At 37.8% G+C, this 20333-nt stretch overlaps 1 protein-coding gene across 10 annotated transcripts in view; it reads left to right on the top strand.

Moving 5' to 3' along the window:
• EYA1 (EYA transcriptional coactivator and phosphatase 1) overlaps positions 1 to 20333 on the top strand; it is a 374117-nt gene that overhangs the window by 166467 nt on the left and 187317 nt on the right. For 7 of the 10 annotated variants that reach the window (XM_027561164.1, XM_027561161.1, XM_027561162.1 and 4 more), the window contains one exon: positions 18918 to 18967. The exons of 1 other annotated variant lie outside the window; for it this stretch is intronic. In XM_027561164.1, coding sequence (XP_027416965.1) covers positions 18918 to 18967 — 50 coding nt within the window. Of the gene's footprint in view, positions 1 to 13160; positions 13803 to 18917; positions 18968 to 20333 lie in introns of those variants that run through there. 2 more of the 10 variants (XM_027561167.1, XM_027561165.1) reach the window with 1 other exon arrangement.

Here is a 20333-nt window from a genome sequence, read left to right as displayed (position 1 = left end):
TTGTGCGGGGAGACTGGAGTCATCCTTAATTTCTCAAACCCACATCCATTCTACAAGTTCTGTTGGCTCTAGTTCCAAAATATGCCCTGAATCTGCCTATATCTCACCTCCTGATAAAACCCTGGTCTAGATTACCACCACTTCTCACCTGGACTATGGCAACAGCACCCTCATATGCCTCCCTGCCTCTGTCTCTCTCTCTTGTCCAGCGTGGCCTTTCTTACATAAAAATCAGATCATGCCACTTTTCTGCTCAAAAACAAAATAGATGCAAGCAAACCAAAAACAAAAACAAAAACAAAAAACTCCTCTAGTAGCTTTCTATCATACCTAGAATAAAATCCCAACTCCTTACCTACCTTACAATGCCCCGTGTTCCATAGCAGCTCTCCTCCTGTTCTTTCCTTCATGTTCTCTGCCCTCCAGTTATTTTTCTCTTTTTGTATGCCAAGCTGTTTGCTTTGAACTTGCTGTTTCTTGCTGGGCCATATTTCTCTCCCCTCCCCACCTACCCCCAGACTGTACATATCTATCACATTTTCATCATTTGTGTCTTAACTCAAGTGACTCCTCCTCAAAGAGGCTTTTCTTGACTGGCTAACATAGCACCCACCACTTCCCCCATGTCCTTCTTTAGTAAATTTTACCTGAACTTTTTTCTGCTTGTCAATAACCAATATGCACTCATGCACACATGCATGCATGCACACACACACACAGGGGCAGGAAAATATCTATGTTTTGCAACATTTTTTAATCAAAATTATATGTGTGTGCATGTTCAGTTGCTAAGTCATATCCAACTCTTCGCAATCCCATGGACTGTAGCCCACCAGGCTCCTCTGTCCATGGGATTTCCCAGGCAAGAATACTGGAGTGCATTGCCATTGCCTTCTCTAGCGGATCTTACCAATCCATGAGGATCAAACTCACGTTTCCTAGCTATCCTCCTAGAAATTCTCTTTATCATCAATACCAGGGACCAGAGACTTCTCGCTCCTATTTCACTTACTTATTTCATAAAGAACTTTGCTCCCAAATTTCAGTGCAACATACCCTCTATTAGCTTCCTGAGAAAGAATATTTGGAAAAGAAAGTTTTGAGACTTGACATATCAGCAAATATTCTTAACTTAAATGTTTTCAATTTTCCTATGATATAAAATTTGTTAGGATATAAAAGTCTAGGTTCAGAGTTACTTTTCCTTAAGGGATTTGAAATATTTCTCTATTACCTTCTAGAAATACATGTTCCAATTAAGAAATGTGAATTCATGACCCATGCTTTGCATTTGATCTGTTTTTTCTCTCTAGAAGATTTTAGGGGATACCCTCTTTCCTAGTGTTTTGAAAGTTTTCAATAATTTCTGTTGGTGTGTGTTTTTCCCAGTTGTTTTGTTTGGTATACATTGAACTCTGAAAATTGATGTCCCTGGGAATATTTTAGAATTATTTATTTAAATTTTACCCTTGGATGTTGGACCACTAGGTCTTCTTACAGCTCCACATTTTATTATGTTTTCTGTTCTCTCCTATTTTCTGTCTTGTACTGTATTCTCTGGGAAACTTTCTTAATTTTATTTTCAAACATCATTGAATTACACACTTCTGTTATCCTACATTTTATTTCTAAAGGCTCTTTTCATTGTAGGATGTTCCTTTTTTAAAAAAAAATCATTATTATTATTTTCATATTTTGTTTTATGGTAGCAGTATCTTATTTCTCAGAGGAATTTCAGTTTAGTGAGAGTTTGTTTTTGTTTTGCTTGCTTTTGCCTCATCTCTCTCGTGCTTTCCTGTTCATTTGGTTTCTACATTTCTTGGTAGAGGCTTTCATCAGACACAGATAATCCAAAGTGATAGTGTAAGTTGGGTTGCTCTTCACTGGGCTTCCCTGATAGCTGAGTAGGGATAGGCCACCCACTCCAGTGTTCTTGGGCTTCCCTTGTGGCTCAGCTGGTAAGGAATCTGCCCGCTATGCGGGAGACCTGGGTTCGATCCCTGGGTTGGGAAGATCCCCTGAAGAAGGAAAAGGCTACCCACTCCAGTATTCTGGCCTGGAGAATTCCATGGACTGTGTAGTCCGTGGGGTCGCAAAGACTTGGACACGACCGAGAGACTTGCACTTCCACTTAGTGTTTAGGCACAGCCAGCACGGATTCAGCTTTCTCAGATCTGCTACGTCAGTTAGCAGTCAATAGTGTTCTGCCTGTTTTTTCGCTCATGACATTTGTTACTGTCTTCTTACTACCTGCTCTCTTTGTTCTTTGGGATTTATGCTTTAAAAAAAAATCTATTTGCTGTTGCTCTAGTGGGGTTCATAGAGAAAGGCAAAAAAATAAATGCTTATGTTCATTTGGTCACCTTTTAATTTATTTAGTCTCTTTTAGGCATCCATGATAAGTGGGAATTATGTTTGTCTTGTTTACTTGCTTCATTTCCCAGTGCCCACAGTTCCTGGCATATACTAAATGCATGAAAAATATTTGCTGAATGGCTGACTGGCTTACTAACTAGCTTCATTAATTAGACTTCTAAATAACCTAAAAGCTGAAAATCTTTTAAATGACAGCATTATGGATACATCTACAATGAGGTATCTCTGAAAAGCAGAAGATACAGGCTTAAAGATGTGTATCTTTAAACTTTTTAAAAATTATTTTTATGTCTTTCTTGGTTAAGATATCTTTTGGGAAAAAAAATGTTTTTCTTCATTTTCTGGCCATGTCTTGAGGTATTTGGGATCTTAGTTCCCCCAACCAGGCACCAAACTCGTGCCCCCTTGCAGTGGAAGCTCAGAGTTGTAACCACTGGGCTGTAGGGAAGTCTGGTTAAGAAATTAAAAGGGAAATATAAACTGATGTTAGAGTAACAGAGCATTTCAGGAGGAATATAATGGGTGTAACTTAAATCAATGTATGATAGCTTTTGAAAAACTGAACCTGAACTTTTTATGCCATTTTCCTGTCCCACATAAACATATACACCAGGTGAATACAGTGATTTCAGGTCTCTTCTAATTTTCTAGTTTCTTTCAGTTCAGTTCAGTCGCTCAGTCATGTCTGACTCTTTGCGACCCCATGAATCTCAGCACGCCAGGTCTCCCTGTCTATCACCAACTCCCGGAGTTCACTCAGACTCATACAGTTTGGTTATTCCACAATATTAGGATGGCAAATTTCTAGCACATTTTCCATGACTGAATTTTGTTCCACAAAATATTTTAAGTATGTTTTAAACAGGAGAATGAAATTAACTCCCTTAAGATGATAATCCCCACCCAGTCCAACTTTAAAGTTGCCAGTGAGGGCAAATATAACAACATGTAAGGAAAATAAAGGGGCTCTCCGGAGAAGGCAATGGCACCCCACTCTGGTACTCTTGCCTGGAAAATCCCATGGATGGAGGAGCCTGGTAGGCTGCAGTCCATGGGGTTGCTAAGAGTCAGACACGACTGAGCAACTTTACTTTCACTTTCATACATTGGAGAAGGGAATGGCAACCCACTCCAGTGTTCTTGTCTGGAGAATACCAGGGACGGGGGAATCTGGTGGGCTGCCGTCTATGGGGTCGCACCAAGTCGGACACGACTTAGCAGCAGCTGGTGACTGGGTGGCAAAGAATCTGGTTGCCAATGCAGGAGACGTGGGTCCAATCCTTGGATTAGGAAGATCCCCTGGAGAAGGAAATGATAACCCACTCCAATATTCTTGCCTGGGAAATCCATGCATGGATAGAGAAGCCTGGTGGGCTACAGTCCATGGGCTCGCAAAGAGTTGGACACAACTTAGTGACTAAAGAACAATAACAAGGAAAATAGAGGAAAACATAGAAGCTAGGGAAATTATTTTTCTCTCACAAACCCCCAGCCATAATCTCTCAAGTAGTCAAGTATGCCTGTATTAATTAGAGTAACAGTTTCTGAGTACAGATTATGTGTACCAAGCTGTGCTAAAACTGGAAACAACCATGCCCTGTCCTTCTATACTTGTTTAATTAAACTGATTTGAAATTCAGTTTTTAAAAGTAATTTAATTATTTTGAAATTTTATTTATTTTTTGGCTGTGGGGTGTGTGTGTGGGGGGGGGGGGGGGGGGGGCTCAGTTGTGTCTGACTCTTTGAGACCTTGTGGACTGTAGCTGCCAGCTTCCTCTGTCCATGGAATTTTCAGGCAAGAATACCGGAGGGGGTTGCCATTTCCTTCTCCAGGGGATCTTCTCAACTCAGGGATCAAACCCACATCTCCTGTGTTTCCTGCCTTGGCAGGCAGATTCTTTACCAGTGAGTAACCTGGAAAGTTTTTAGTTCCTTGACCAGGGATCAAACCCATGTCCTCTGCATTGGAAGCAAGAAGTCTTAACCACTGGACAACAAGGGAAGTCCCTAAAATTTAGTCTTCTATTTCTATTTTACTATCCATGAGAGTTTTTCCATAGCTATAAACACTTTTATCCCCATGCCATTTTGGAAAGGTGTGAAACCTTTCTGCATCATTTTTTTTGTTTAGCCTATTTACAGATTATAAATGGAGAGTATGCATAATACAAAGGGCACAGGAAAAAAAAAAAAAAAAACCTGTGCTACAGCTAGAATTAAAACTTGAATCTGTTGTGTATTTGTTTCAGTCTAGGAAATGGCAACCCACTCCAGTGTTCTTGCCTGGAGAATCCCAGGGATGGGGGAGCCTGGTGGGCTGCCGTCTGTGGGGTCGCACAGAGTCGGACACGACTGAAGCGATTTAGCAGCAGCAGCAATGAGTGGTACCCTCTTGACTGTAGACAGATTTTAATAATTCTACACATTTAAGGAAAAAAGCATTTAAACCTTGAGCAGTAATAGACATAAAATCCAAAAAGAAAGATAGGGGAAGGAAATCAAGGTTATCATATGTTCCTTCCCAAAGGTCTTCAAGTGAAATATCTCATTTAAAACATCTATTTTCAAATCCAGATCATTCATTGGTTAGTAATAGGTATGATTTTGGCAAACTGTAAATAGAAAGCTTAGAGATGTAGATTCCTTCTTTTACAGAGTCTTCAGCAATTAATCATCAGTCGGTTCAGTCATGTCCGACTCTTTTCGACCCCATGGATTACAGCACACCAGGCCTCCCTGTCCATAACTAACTCCCAGAGCTTACTCAAACTCATGTTCATTGAGTCCATGATGCCATCCATTTCATCCTCTGTCGTCCCCTTCTTCTCCTGCCTTCAGTCTTTCCCAGCATCAGGGTCTTTTCCAATGAGTCAGTTCTTCACATTAGGTGACCAAAGAATTGGAGTTTCAGCTTCAGCATTAGTCCTTCCAATGAACATTCAGGACTGATTTCCTTTAGGATTGACTGGTTGGATCTCCTTTCAGTCCAAGGGACTCTCAAGAGTCTTCTCCAACACCACAGTTCAAAAACATCAATTCTTCAGTGCTCAGCTTCCTTTATAGTCCAACTCTCACATCCATACGTGACTACTAGAAAAACCATAGCTTTGACTAGACAGACCTTTGTTGGCCAAGTAATGTCTCTGCTTTTTAATATGCTATCTAGGTTGGCCATAGCTTTTCTTCCAAGGAGCATCTTTTAATTTCATGGCTGCAGTCACCATCTACAGTGATTTTGGAGCCCCCCAAAGTAAAGTCTCTCACTGTTTCCATTATTTCCCCATCTATTTGCCATGAAGTGATGGGACCAGATGTCATGATCTTAGTTTTCTGAATGTAATCCAAGTCTATGCCCCAACCAGTAATGCTGAAGAAGCTGAGGTTGAAGGGTTCTATGAAGACCTACAAAGCCTTCTAGAACTAACACCCAAAAAAGATATCCTTTTCATTATAGTGGACTGGAATACAAAAGTAGGAAGTCAAGAGATACCTGGAATAACAGGCAAATTCGGCATTGGAGTACAATTAATCATGAATTAATGTATTTGTTTTTCTGTATTTTTCTGGGCTCCAAAATCACTGCAGATGGTGATTGCAGCTATGAAATTAAAAGACGCTTACTCCTTGGAAGGAAAGTTATGACCAACCTAGACAGCATATTAAAAAGCAGAGACATTACTTTGTCAACAAAGGTCCGTCTAGTCAAGGCTATAGTTTTTCCAATGGTTATGTATGGATGTGAGAGTTGGACTATGAAGAAAGCTGAGCGCCAAAGAATTGATGATTTTGAACTGTGGTGCTGGAGAAGACCCTTGAGAGTCCCTTGGACTGCAAGGAGATCCAACCAGTCCATCCTAAAGGAGATCAGCCCTGGGTGTTCATTGGAAGGACTGATGTTGAAGCTGAAACTCCAATACTTTGGCCACCTAATGCGAAGAGCTGACTCATTTGAAAAGATCCTGATGCTGGGAAAGATTGAAAGCAGGAGGAGAAGGGGATGACAGAGGATGAGATGGTTGGATAGCATCACCAACTCGATGGACATGGGTTTGGATGGACTCCGGGAGTTGGTGATGGACAGGGGGGCCTGGCATGCTGTGGTTCATGGGGTCACAAAGAGTGGGACACGACTGAGTGACTGCACTGAACCAAACCGAATGTATTTGTGGAGAGATAAGTCATTCTTTTTTTTAATTTTTAAGTTGATCAAATGCCATGCCTCCCAAAAGAGATGAGCATACAAGTAACTGTACTGTAAATTTAAAACATATGAAATTTGCACATCTAAAAATGGTATCCTTTTTTCTTCTTTAGAATGTCAAAGTCATGGACCCTCATTCTTTTCAAAAGGCCTAAGGTAGAGCTGACTTTCTAATTATTGTCTCGAATAACTTCTTTCTTGTTTTCCGCTTTGTGTCCTGGTCCTCCTGCACCTCCTCCGTAGCCCTCTCCAGCCATGTGGCGTTGGTGGGGATGAGCAGTCCTCTCAGGCAAGGACAGGAAGAAAAGTGAACAGTTCTCCCAGGAGGCCAGAGCTAATGGGGGTTTTGCGGATCTTTCAGCAGGGGCTGTCGATGCTAACCACGCGGTTGAGAGCTCCTCTACTGGCTCTCTGACCTCTTGGTTAACTATTTGTTTTTCCTTGTATTGATTAAAAAAACAAGACACTAGCCTGTAACTCCCTATCAATTGGGGCATTGTTTTTTACGAATCATACACATTTAAAATATATGATTTCAGGAAAAAACCCTGACTCTGGATTTGGTTTTACTTTGTAATTCAGGTAAACCAAATCATTGGTGATATTAAAACGAAGCCCTGAGAGGAGCGGCCGAGGTTTCCAGACTTCTGTTTTTTAAAAGAATATGAACTACACATGTAAAGAATCACTCTAATAGTCCCAACATTAGGCCATCTGAAATAAGAATTCTTATTCATTATGAGCATCTAAAGACTAAAATACTTGAAGCTTTATTATACCTTTTGGCCACAGCAAGGTACTGTCACTATTCAAACAAACCAAAGCCATTGTTTTCCTTAGCATGTAAGGCAGAGACTAGTTTTTCCTTAATCTATAGCATTCTCAAGTAAGATTAAAAAAGCCAGGGCAACTTGATCGGCTGCAAGCATGAATCTTTACAGTAGAGAGAAAGCTCCAGATTGTATACCTATTGACATGGCTTAATAAAAACATGTAGAAGAACGCTGCTTCTGGTTGTGTTTCCAATAGCAATGTGATTGCAGCACCCTGTGGATTGAGTTACCGATCCTTTGAATTCTGACCTTCTGTCTAAAACAGCTTTAGAGGTTATTCTTTTTTTTTTCTTTTCCGATTTGGGAGACTAGAGAGGGGGGAAAGTTAATGCTGTTTGAAGGAAGAAAAATTTTTCTATAAGTTATTAGATTTGGGTTTTTTATTTGTCCCTTTCTGGCAAATCCTTTGTAACAATAAGAGAGTCTCTTGATTCTGAGTGCTTAAACCACACCTCAAAATACATAAGGAGAATTGGAGTGCATTTTGAATGTAATTATTTCCCTGATGAATAAATCAAATGTTTATGATAGTTATTAAGATCAAAGCACTGTAACATTGGATAAATGAAATTAAGGAATACAAAAAGGAAGAAATTGATAGAATGGCCCATACGAAGATCAGACCCTTAGCTGCTCTTTTTATTATAAAGAAAAAGTTGGGAATATTTATAATCATGCTTTAGGAAGATAATTCACATTTTTTGATAAATAATGAGAAAAAAATCTCTCTCCGGATTTGGCAATTTCACGTTTAAGGATTCATCACATTTTTGCCTCTATTGACTATTTAATGTATGTGTGTGCGTGTGTGCTGAGTTGTTTCCATCCTGTCCGTCTCTGCAACCCCAAGAACTGTAGCCCACCAGGCTCCTCTGTCCATGGGATTCTCCAGACAAGAATACTGGAGTGGGTTGCCATGCCTTTCTCTAGGGATCTTCCTCACCCAGGGATTGAACCTGCATCTTTTATATCTCCTGCATTGGCAGGTTGGTTCATTATCCCTAGCCCCACCTGGGAAGCCCATTTAATGTATATACTTTATTTTTGAACCAGCACACTAACTTGCAGTATGTGTTTGTAAATTATCAGATATTGTATAGTGATGATGTCTATTCTATACTGAATATACCATTCCAATATATCACACACCTTTCTAGATTTATTACCTTTACTAGATGTCACCTTGCTCCAAAATTGATGATACAGCTAGGACACAATGATGTTCCAGTGCTCCATCTGCTGTTTAGTGGTAACTTTGATGGTGCTGGAGAAAGGAGGCAGATTCCAAAACAAATAGTGGGAGACCAGGCCAGGGTGCGGGGTGGGGAACATATTAAAAAAAAACAAAACAGGATTCATACAGATCAGCTGTTATGCTATGTGTTAAAATGAATGAAGAATGTACATAAAATGCCTAGCTTGCTGCCTGGCATGTAGTAAGCACTCAATAAGCACCAATTCCCTTCCTTCTTCTGTGAGACAGTCATCATTTCCAAAGAATTTAAAAACTGTGAACTCAGCTGTCATGAAACCTGGAAAACACAGAGCAAATTTCCAGATCCTCTTAAAGGTATTGGGAGGTGCTGACAAGATTGGTTTTGCCCATGGCTTAGAGAAAAAAAAAAGTGGAAGAGACAACCTGGGTTTTCCAGGTTGCTTCATGTCAACAGAAATCCATTTTATAATGTGAGAAAGCAAAAGAGTTATTGCTCAGATTAAGCATATGCTTCCAAGACCAATTATTTACATATTTTTGGCAGAAGGAAGAAAAAGTGACTCTGCCATTTTGGGAAATCAGTTGATTTTAAAATAGAAAACCCAGTATGTCTTTTTTTCCTTTTAGATGAAGTACCTCTAGCATCCTGTTCTCTCATCTTAAAAACCTAATGCTGCCCTGTTATCATTATTAGTTTCAAGAAGTACTGCTCAAACTTTCGAATTAAGAATAATAATTTTTTAAAAAAACATCCTCTAGGCAGTCATTACTACATAAGATAGCAAGTTTCTCACCCTACATAAATAAATGGTTATTATTCTTATGTAATAACCAATGTACTTATTAGGGGGCCAGGAAATAGGTTATATTTCCATATTGTGTTGGTATAAAGACTCTCATTTTTATTACGATAATTTTCCATGGTGCAGTGATTAGTTAGTAATTGCCTCCTTAAATTCACTGTTAAAAGCTATTCATATTGGAGTTTGAATGGGAAACATTTAGCAAAATACTGGTAGACATTCAGTTTGGCAGATTTAATATCATTCTTAAAATAAATAGAGGATGTTTTACTTGGTTGTGTTTCAGCAGAAGGCTACTGGGAGCAGGGCCCTCATTGCAGGTCTCGTGCCAGCAGGGAAAGAGTAGGTCATGGAAGTGACCACTCCGCATGCCAGCAAGGATGGTAATGTCAGCCATCCAGACAGTGTTCCAAAGGTTCTGTTAAAAGCCAGAAATGTGGAGCCATGGCATGGACCATGAGAAAAAGAGTTATCTGGAAGCAGAAGCTCTGGAAGTACCAAATATTTTGGAATATTTGCTGTTCTACTTTGAACAGTTTCAATCACAAAATGTTGACTGTTTCCAGGTATTATTGATTTTAAGAATGTGGAAGAAATAATAACTAGGACAACACTCTTGAAGAAAAAGCGTTGATCTTTAAGTGCTAATTCTATTATGTAACTTTCTGTACCATTATTGTTGAAGAATCTTCATAAAGTAAAAGAATGGTAGAAACAGAGAGGTAAAAGATGCTTGGCATCAAACTTGGTAATCACATGCATGGTTAATTCTAAACTGATTTAAAAGTAAACACAAATAGAAGAAAAAATTTCTGAGTTTATCTTGTGCTGAAAACTGCAGAACTACTGAAGAACTTTATTGTCATGACTGGAATGGAAAAAGGAAAGGGAAGATGCTTTTAGCTTTTTTGCTTTCTCACTGTTTGTTATATTTAATTGGATTAATCAACTGTTATATTCATGTAGTTTTAGAAAAGTTCCAACTTACCTTTTCAATTGTTCTAATGGACCCTTGTATTTTTTCTTTTTAAATTAGGCATATTTGCTTATTCTTGTAATCATGCTTTTATTTAATATTCTCTGTTCATTGAACAGAGCTAACAACTTCTGTCAACATTTCAGACTTCTATATAACCAAGCAAATATCTATATAACCAGAAAACAGTTTGCTTTATATGAATATGATAAAGCTTGTTTGGAGATTTATGAAAGGTATCATCCTTATGAGGATATTCAAACATTTTGTTACAACTGGCTTTTCCAAATGTTTTCCTTTTCCAGATGAAATTTATTTTTTAGTGGGGTAAAGTCATATTAGAAATTTTTTTACTCCTATTCATAATGTTTATGTGTTGACATTTTTCTAGGAAATGTCAGTAGGTTTTCTACTGTTATCTATCTGTCTCTACTAATAGTGGGTTTTCAGCAAATTTTCCTAAGTTCTGTTGTAAGGGGTATGACTTTGTTTAGGGAACACATTGGTCCTTAAAGTATATGGTTAAGTCGTGAAATTATAGTTGTGAAAATTTAGAAATAGGAAGTTAACAGTATATTACCAACTAGATCTTCTTAGTAATGACTAACATTTTGGCTATTTATCAGAGGATAACTTATTTTGGTGTGAGTTATATGGTGTTTATTATATATTTGATATTCAGAAGTAGTAACCAGACAAAATTTATGGATAAGCATGTAATTGTTTTTAGGCCATCTGATTTTGCTTTAGGAAAAGGAAAGCATTTAAAAGTGGCATACACTTTTGAAAGTAAAAAAAAAATAAATAAATCGTATACATCCATATTTTTTGTAGCCAATTACTAAGTTCTTTGTTATATAACTATGCAGCATGACCAATATCATATCAATTAGTGCTCACATTACAGTCATCATGCTTTTCATCGTCTCCTTCATAATGACATGTATCATTTTAAAATGATTCATTTGGTTATACAAATAAAAATAATTGAATTTCAATATAAAAACTAATGTGATATGATAAATTTGATTACTATGTAGGCAATTGTGTATAAAAGTCAGATACTTTACATGATATTCCTGATGACTTCATAGTTGGTCTTCTGGATTTGCCAGTATAATCTTTCATGATCGGAAAAATAATATTTTATCTTTTTATAGCTAAAATAATTTTTAAACCATGGGAAGCATGGGCACAATAGCTTAATGTAAAGTTTCAAACACAGTTAAATTCTCCAACCAGCACCTCAAATTTTGTATTTTATGGAGCTTAGAAATAAATATGATAGCAAAAGCAGTTACTGTGCGGGTGTTCGCTCCCATAGATTGAATTGACGTATCACTGTATTTTATCTCACGGCACTAGAGACCTCCATTACAGGCTGTATTTTCTTTTCTGCACACATACTTTAGTATATTGAATAACCAATACTTCTGTTCTAAGAAAGTTCTGTAGGTGGTAACATAATTCTATTTAGCTGCATGAACAGATCCAATAGCAATCAACTGATTTTTGACCTGGTTTCCCAAATATGGAAGATGGTTAGCCCAGGTTTCCTTGCTGGTACCATACCAGCAAGGAAATCCTAGGTGAATTTGCAGTTTAAGCTGTCTGTTAGGTTTAACAGAATGTTCTCTTCTGAGGAATTTACATTGGCACCCTTTTGCGGGGGAGATGGGGGGAAAGTCTATATTGAATTTTGGTCATTAGAAGCTTTTTGTTTTGTTTGCATCTGAATGGTGCTTTCATTTACAAATTAGCAAAGTAAAGGTAAGGTAAAATTGTGTCTATTTGTTTTACGGGTTGATGATCTGAAACGTATTATCATTTAAGAAGTTACTGTGATTTTCATACCAAGGCAGGAGCCTTAATGAAGAAGATGCTTATTATTAATAATAAAAAGACTAGCCCCATAGAATAGTATTACTGTCAGATACTTTGAAGGAAAATCCAAAGGGTATAAAGATTCCATTTTAAAGTACCAAATTGGTTATGGTGAGTGACTAGTATCAAAAATAAACATTTATATTTTAATTATGATACAGGGCTGGCAAATATAATAATTAGCCATGTAAGTGATGCCTTCTTTAAATATTTGAAATCAATGTAATGGTTAAGTCATTGATCTAATAACTGAAGTCATTTATTTGCCTAAAACATGATAGTAAGTAAATATTTTAATCTTTAATTTAGTTGTAATCTGAATAGCTCAGCTACCCAGGTGAGCATTATAGACTAGCATGCATAGATTGAATTTAGTTAGAATTCTTCTTAAAAAGAACAGACTGTAAGAGTTCTAGATAAAATAAATCTTTTTCCCCCAAATCATTTTAAAATATCAACACTGAAATAGTATCTGGTTCATATCCAAAAAAAAAAAAAAATTGCTCCCGTAAAACTTGCCATTATAGAAATCACTGGAGAGCTAACATCCAGGCTTTCATTGTTAAGCTGGTATTGATGGCTTACACGTTTGCTTTTTCTCTCCCTTTACTTATTTAAAATGGAAATAGCCATGCTAGTTTTCATTTCCCCCCAGACCTGTTGGTTGTTACATTCAGGGAAAAAAAAGTTTTTTTAAAGTATCGATTCCCTAAGTTTCAGGGCTTGAAAACAAGTTTTGGGAAACTATGAAAGATAACGCGAAACGACTCCCCAAAGCTCGTAATTGGTAGCTGCTGTAGCAAGAGACGTGTGTTGACAGTGTCCCCTGATTCTCACACAGCTGTTTATTCAGATAGCATGGGGGCGCGTTCATTTACATAATAAATTTTTTGGGAGCAGCAAGGTTGAGTCAGAGAGAGCAGGGCTCCTCTCAATTGTTGCATTTAAACCAATAAGGTTAGGACAAGAGAATAGCTGTGGTTTGCGTTGCAAAAACAAAAAAAAAGCCCCGAGGCTCCACGGGCAGACCTACAAGGCTGCGCAAACAAACCGAGAGATGAGATGGTGCTGTTTCTTTGTCTGGGCTTCTCAGATGCTATCAGCTGCTGCCGTTTAGAGAACGAAAGAACGCGGGGCTCAAGGCGCTGGCTAAACAGACCGGTGGGAGCTGATGGCTCCGAGTTTGGGGCGAGGTAGAAACTCTCCAGTGCCACTTCCGACTCGGAGCCTTCCTGTTGCCGTCCGGTGTGGCGGTTTTCTCGCCGGGGCCAGCGTGTGCGCTCAGTCGCTCGGCAGCCCGAGCCTGCAGCAGCGCCCAGGCGGCGGTCCCCGCGGCCCGGCTTCCCCCAGCGGACGCGCTCCGCTTCCAACAGCGCCGGGCTCCGCCGGGAGCCCTTAAGACCCTCTCGCGTCCTCCTCCAGGAGCAAAAACTATGTCTGGAATGGAGGTTTGCTAAACCAGAAAATTCGAAGGAGCCCAGGAAACTGGTGGATGCAGCAGATGTAAAGCGCTGTAAGTACAAGCTGACTGTTTGAAAAATTGTACTGCGTGACACCAGCTGTCCTGTGGGCAAAGCCCAAGATAACAAGAGCGCTTTGAGTTATTGTTTTGATTTGTTTTAAAAGAAAAACATTAGGGCGTGGGGAAGATTATGACACTTTGTGCCCAGTGCTTTATGGGCCACTGGGCTCCATCATAAAAGTATAAGTTCTTAACCCCCAATTTAACTGAGCGATTAGAATCATTAAGAGGTAATTAGAAATTAATTGTTAACAATGACTTGTTGCCTTATATGTAAAAAAAAGTTTCTTGCAGGACTTTACTCTTGTAAAGGGATCACTTCATATCGCTCTTCTGCACAAACCTCAACTATTACTATGTGGTAGAGATGAAAGCGGTATCTGTCTATATCCATTTTAACACAGAGATAGCTTTTCCTACACATTTTGGTTGGATTGGAGAAAAGAAGGAAGGAATTAACGTTTTCAAAGGACAACAAATAACAAAAATAAATTGACACCCCCTTTTAAGGAAGGAAATCCTTTTGTTTCAATACACAAATTTCCCAAACATTATATTAAACGGGCTCATCTTCAAAAGGTGAAATAATAAACATTTGCCAAATTAAGATATTTCTCACTTATTGACACTTAATAGGACTTGAATGGACCTGGAAATTAAAAACAAGGTTCTTCAACTTTTGAATTACCACTTAAAATATTTGTCATTCAAAATGAGTGTATGAATTGCTAATGACTCATGGGCTTATATTTCTTGGGAGGAGTTTTTGAAACATTTAAGCACAGCTTTTGCAGGAATTCCATAAATTCAGAGCTGTCACTGAATGTAGGCAAGCGTTTTTAAGTTTCATTTCTTAAAATGACAAGGGTACAAAAAGTCTCTAGTTAAGGACACAGTGTAGTTTTATAGTCTGGGGATTGTTTTTTTAATGTGTCTTTTCAGAGTAGGTTTTATTTTAGGCGTGTGTGAGTTTTTTTGCCCACTGTTTGGGATTTGAAGATACGCACACAAGAAAAGTCATGTTTTTCTGCATTATCAAATATTTGATATTTGACTTTCTCGCAGCTTGAGTTCTCCTAAGGCCCAAAGTGTTCAGTAAGTGAGCAAACAGCCATGGATTTTCAATCCTGAAAATTCTTTGCGGTGACAGAGCAGCCTGATTGAGCCAGTGTTCAGTTTTAGAACAACTGTTCAGTTTTAGAATGGTAAAGGGAAGTCAACTGCTCTGGGTGTTTGATATAATAAATGATTTTCAAAGTTTCCTCTTGTATTTGGAAATTTATTTTGTAAAGAATATCTTCCAAAAAAAACTCACTTGCCATGAGAATAAACCCCTTCTTCCATTTGATCAGTCATCAAAGTATTATAGATACATTCAACATCTTAAATGCTAATTTTAAAAACAGTCCTTGAAGACTATAGGTAGAATCAGTCTTTTAAATATGTACTTGTTTTGTTTTCCTAGGAACTCTGTTTTGTCCTTTTCTTTAAACAAGATACTTTAAAAAGTGATACAGTATATATCACTAGAAATCAGGAGTTTTAAAGCATTCATTTTATGGAGTCTTTGATAAAGAAGGAGATAAGTATTAACACTGAAAAGACATCTATCTGCCTTTTCTGAAAGTTCATTTCAATTTTAGGTTTAGACTTTTATTACATCATTGACACCATGGTAGGAAATATTGATTGAGGAACATTGTACCAAGAATATATTCTGATTTAAAAGCAGGTTTCTGCCTAAGGCACCTTTTTTTCCCCTCTATAAAATACATTCTGATTAGAAAATTGCCATTGTCTTTCAAATTTGGGAGTACTCACATTGATCTGTGGTTGGGCAAAACTAGTTTGCCTGCCAACTCTATTTAGATAAGTTCAGTACTTTCACTTTGAAAATTTCTTTTGAGTTAAAAAAGTTTAAAATTATAGTCATCTTATAAAAATTGCTTCTAGCAAGCAAAAGAGCCAATGGAAAACCCATAATTTAGACAAGTACCTACATTTTATTTGCTCTCTGCTGTTGAGATTTAGAATCCCTTTCCATTTACAGTTTACTTTTCACAGAACATTATTAACTTTTTGGCTTCATACATGATCTTCTGTCAGATGCTTTTGATTTGTAATTTAGCAAAGTATAATAAACAGTGCAAAAGTCATGAATTTTGCTCTGCATCCTGAGCTCTGTGGTAGGGAAAAATGTGATAAAATGTGTACCTTAAGTCTTGTTTGATGATCTCTCAAAGCAAGTTTGCCTTCTGGAAATAATTTCTGGGGTTGAAGAGCATGGTATTAACAGATTTAATGTGGCTATTCAATGGATTGGCGAAGTACTATGTGAGGTTTAACAAAATGAGAGAGACAAATTGAACATCAACAAAAGTTACATCTGTGAAGAATTAGAAATTTAATTAGAAAAAAGGCAAACTTAAAAGACCTCATTAACTAATCAGAAGTCAAAGTTACTAGTTGAGGATTCTTGAATTGAAATTCTAAAAAGTTCTCTTTTTTTTTCCTCTCTGTATTTTCACAACTCTGTCAGTACGCTACTTGGGTATTCTCTACAAAGAGTTTTAAAAAGCATTAAAGTGAAATGACTTCATTGTAATCTAAGATGACCATTTATAATGTTATGGGAAATATTTTTACACTCCTAGGAGCATTTGAATTAAAAAATACCAGATTAGGAGGAGACAAGGAACATATTAGGTTTATGGATATAAAGCAGAGAACATGAGCTTACTCAATGCCTAACAGCATTTTTCTAAAAACCATGAAATATTTTTTTTCTCTTTTGAATGGAAAGGTGCCTAATTAATTATTTTTGCAGCACATTATGTTTTGAGACCTTGAAAACCCAGAACCTTCCAGAGATTTTGGCAAACATAAGAGAAAATCAGCGCCAATCAGAAATAGGTGTTCTTTTTAGATAAGTCATTACAAGACCATGTTTCCTTACTGTGCTGTAATCTTGTACTACACATAAAAAACTAAAAGCATGTGAAGTGTAGCATTTTGTAAACTGTAACTAATTTTGCTCACATCTGTGTCTAATTGTTGTCTGCATTCGCATTCTTGAGAGTAGATTTATTTTTCCTGGACCACGATGTGGATTCAGCTGACCAACCTAAGTGAGGATTAGTTGTTTTAAAGTTATTTTGATTAAAGAGTCATTTTTAAAAACAGTAACATACAACACATGGTTTAAATAATCCTTGAGACACAAAAGAATATCTGAAGTATACTTAATGAAATGAAGATCATGGATGTGGAATCAGAAGTTGTACAAAGTACAGTAAAGTCTAGCCAGCACACAAAAAAAGTATGTTGTGAAAATGCATTTGTTTTCAGTGAGAAAACGTGTTAGAGTAATTCCTATTTTGAAGCTCATTTTTTATTAACAGGTTTGACTTTGAAATTTAAATAGAATAGGTTAAACCTCAAATAAAAATATCAAACTTTGAAAGTATACAAGGAAACTAACATTATGTTTCTAAAATTATAGTATCTAGCCAGTGTTAAAATAGGAATGTATTTTAACGTGTAACAGAAAGGATGTTTTACATACTCTTTCACATAATTAAGCCAAGAGAGTTCTTAAAACTAAGTTAGTTCTCACCTATAATTTATTCCAGGTGTATAAAAATGGAAATGGGGGGAAAGGAAATTTATCCTTGAGGTATATCACTGTAGTTTCTAAATGGAAACATTTACTCTTGTGTGAGAAAATTTAACAAAAAATTGCAGAAGGCTGTTAGCATCAAATGACCTACCTTACAGGCATTCAAATACTTTTCATTGAATACGCAGGCATCTCTTTCAAATTATTTTGCATCCTGCACATATTCTCGAAAAGTAGACCTAGGAATTTCATGTAATATTAGACCAAGATATTTAGACTTTAATGATGCTTTTATTCCTGACAAAAGGTAGTACTACTTAATGTCATAAATCATAATTAAAAAATAACAGGACTCAATAGAAGATACTTGGTTGGATAACTTTTATGCCATTTGAGATGCTTCAGTTTTTTCATCTTTGCTCTGTAACCCTAATTGATGTCTGTTCCGGTTGAATGAAAATGCACATCAAAGATCTAGATTTCTGAGTTTAAAAGACGTTATGCAGAATGTTTTTTACCTCAGAGTCAGGCATTTGCCTGAGCTGGTGAGCCAGCAGCCCACCCTCACCTGAGTTTATCACCTTGCTGCCTCTGGAGGAAGAACAGTGACTAGCAAAGCCTGCAGGCTAAGTTAGTTGCTCAGTGAAAACCCAAATACAGATTCCTCTGGAGGCAAAAGAGACCAGAACTCTGGCCAACTGAGATACTGAACTGATTATTCCTCCGTTCTCTCTCCTGATTTAAAAGATGGAAAATTAAACAGAAAGCGAACTGCTCTGGCTATTTCACCAGGCAGGCATGGATTTCCCTTGAACTTAAACATTCGCTGAATTTTCGGTTTGCTTGGGTGAATGAGTGCAGGGCTCCATGATGATTAAGAACTTGCCTTGGGCCATTTGAGTCTGGCATTGCCTGCAAGTTGCCCAGAAGCCGTTTGGAGTAAACTGTTCAATGACAAATAGTAAATACAGGACAAAACCATCACCATGAGGAGAAACACTGTCTGGAGTCAAACTCATGGGCGGGAACTCTATTTCAGCTGGTGATAGCAGAAGATGAAAGATCTGAGGATGCTGGAGGGTTAATGCTTGAACTGCTGCTGTGAAACATGCTCATTTTGCTAATAGCTATCTTTTTTCAAGTACCTTTCCAAGCTGCCTGGGTAAGGCTGCTTTGCATGTTGATTGGGGGAGGGGTAATCCCGTTTGCAGCTGTCATAGGCCAGTGATGAATCACTATCCCGTCATTTGGCTGCCTCCCCCCTCCCACCCCCCCTTACAAGGGGAGGAGGAGGGTAGACCTGGAGGAGGAAACAACAGTGGAGACCTCAACTTAAAGACAATATGCCTTTCACCGCTGCAGAATCCTCCTTTTTCTCTTTTGGTTAAAAGAGAGCATTGTCGTCCTGAGCCATGTGCTCTGTATAATTAAGAGCTGACACTGAAGCAGAGTAACAACAGCTTCTAATTTTTTACCCCTGATCACAGGTGCAAACATCTCAAACCAGTTCAGATGTTGCTGTTTCCTCAAGTTGCAGGTAAGGATACTGTTGATATTTGACATTTGGGGAGATTACCTCTCTGTGACCCCCTATCTATTTTTGTCTAGTATTTCTTAATTATTTCTATTAATAGCCTTGGTTGGAAATTACTTAACTGTGTGTGTGTGTGTGTGTGTTTGTTTGTAAAAGGGGAAAAAAAAGTTAAATATGTAGAAAGGGAAGAGGAGCCTGGATTTGAAAATGATTAGGGGCTGTACTTTCTGGGGTTAGGAAAACTCTGAATGTGTATTGAGAATTAGGGGAGAAAAGTTGGATTTTAAGCCATTTCTCATTTGAATCCCAAAGACTTGGGGAAGTCAAAACTCACTTTAGAAGTAAAACAGTTCATGTTCTTCGTTATAAAAGCTGACATTTGCAGTCTTAAGTGCAACTTCCAAATTGACTAGCTTTTGTTGACCCGGTGGGGGTGAGGAGCAAACAGTCTTAGCTTCATACATGTAATATTAATCCCCCTCTTTTTTTTTTTTTTTTAAAGAAAAACATAAAGTTTAACATAAAGTGAATAGGCCTTAGACTTCCAAACACTTGGCTGGCAGAGAACAGAATGGTATCTAGATGTGTTTTTAGTCACTTTAAAGAAATGGTCTCCTCTCTCCATTAAGAAAAGGTGAAATAGAAATGGATGGTTCTGCAATTGTGAACATGAATAGGGGCTTCTATCCCCTATAGAGTAACTGCTGAGCCAAAGAACTTTCCGGGAGGATTTCGCTGTTTTGTGTTGTAAAAATGCCCAATTTGAGCAGGGCAGTGGCATTGTTCTGATTTCCCCAAGTAGGTGACAGCTGAGGTATCCTGAGTGCTCATGTTCCTGGGCACTCACTGTGTGCCGGCCTGATCCCTCCTCACTTGGGCTGGCTGTATGTAATCCACAAAGCAAACAAGTGAGCCGACATCAGAATGTTTTAATGCTGCATTTGTTTCAAGGGAAACAGAGGAACAATTAAGCAGTTTGCCAGAGTAAACACATGCATCAGGGCTATCTCACTCCCTGTCATTGGACTATAGGCTTCAAGTGTTTTATTTGGTTTGGAGACCCATTAAATTACAATTGGGCGGTAAATTATAAGGGAGTTCCTAGTGCTAATTTATTAGATGAAAGAGATTCCATACAAAAGTGAAGTTTTTTTTTTTCGATTTTACACTTTCGTGTTTTAGAAAAATAACACCTTAGGGTGTTTTTTCCCCCCGTCTAAAAAGAAACGTAGGACAGTCTGTTTTCTTTGATAATAAAAACAGATGGAAACATCTCATTAGATCTTGGCACTTGATGAACTATTGAAGGAGAGAAAAAGAAATTTTTTTAAAAAAACCAAAAAACTCCATACAATATTTGGCTGGATAG

This window comes from Bos indicus x Bos taurus, chromosome 14, assembly GCF_003369695.1.
Source record: "Bos indicus x Bos taurus breed Angus x Brahman F1 hybrid chromosome 14, Bos_hybrid_MaternalHap_v2.0, whole genome shotgun sequence".
NCBI lineage: Eukaryota > Metazoa > Chordata > Mammalia > Artiodactyla > Bovidae > Bos > Bos indicus x Bos taurus.
The sequence above is the reverse complement of the archived record's forward strand: the minus strand, read 5'-3'. Positions and strand labels throughout refer to the sequence as shown.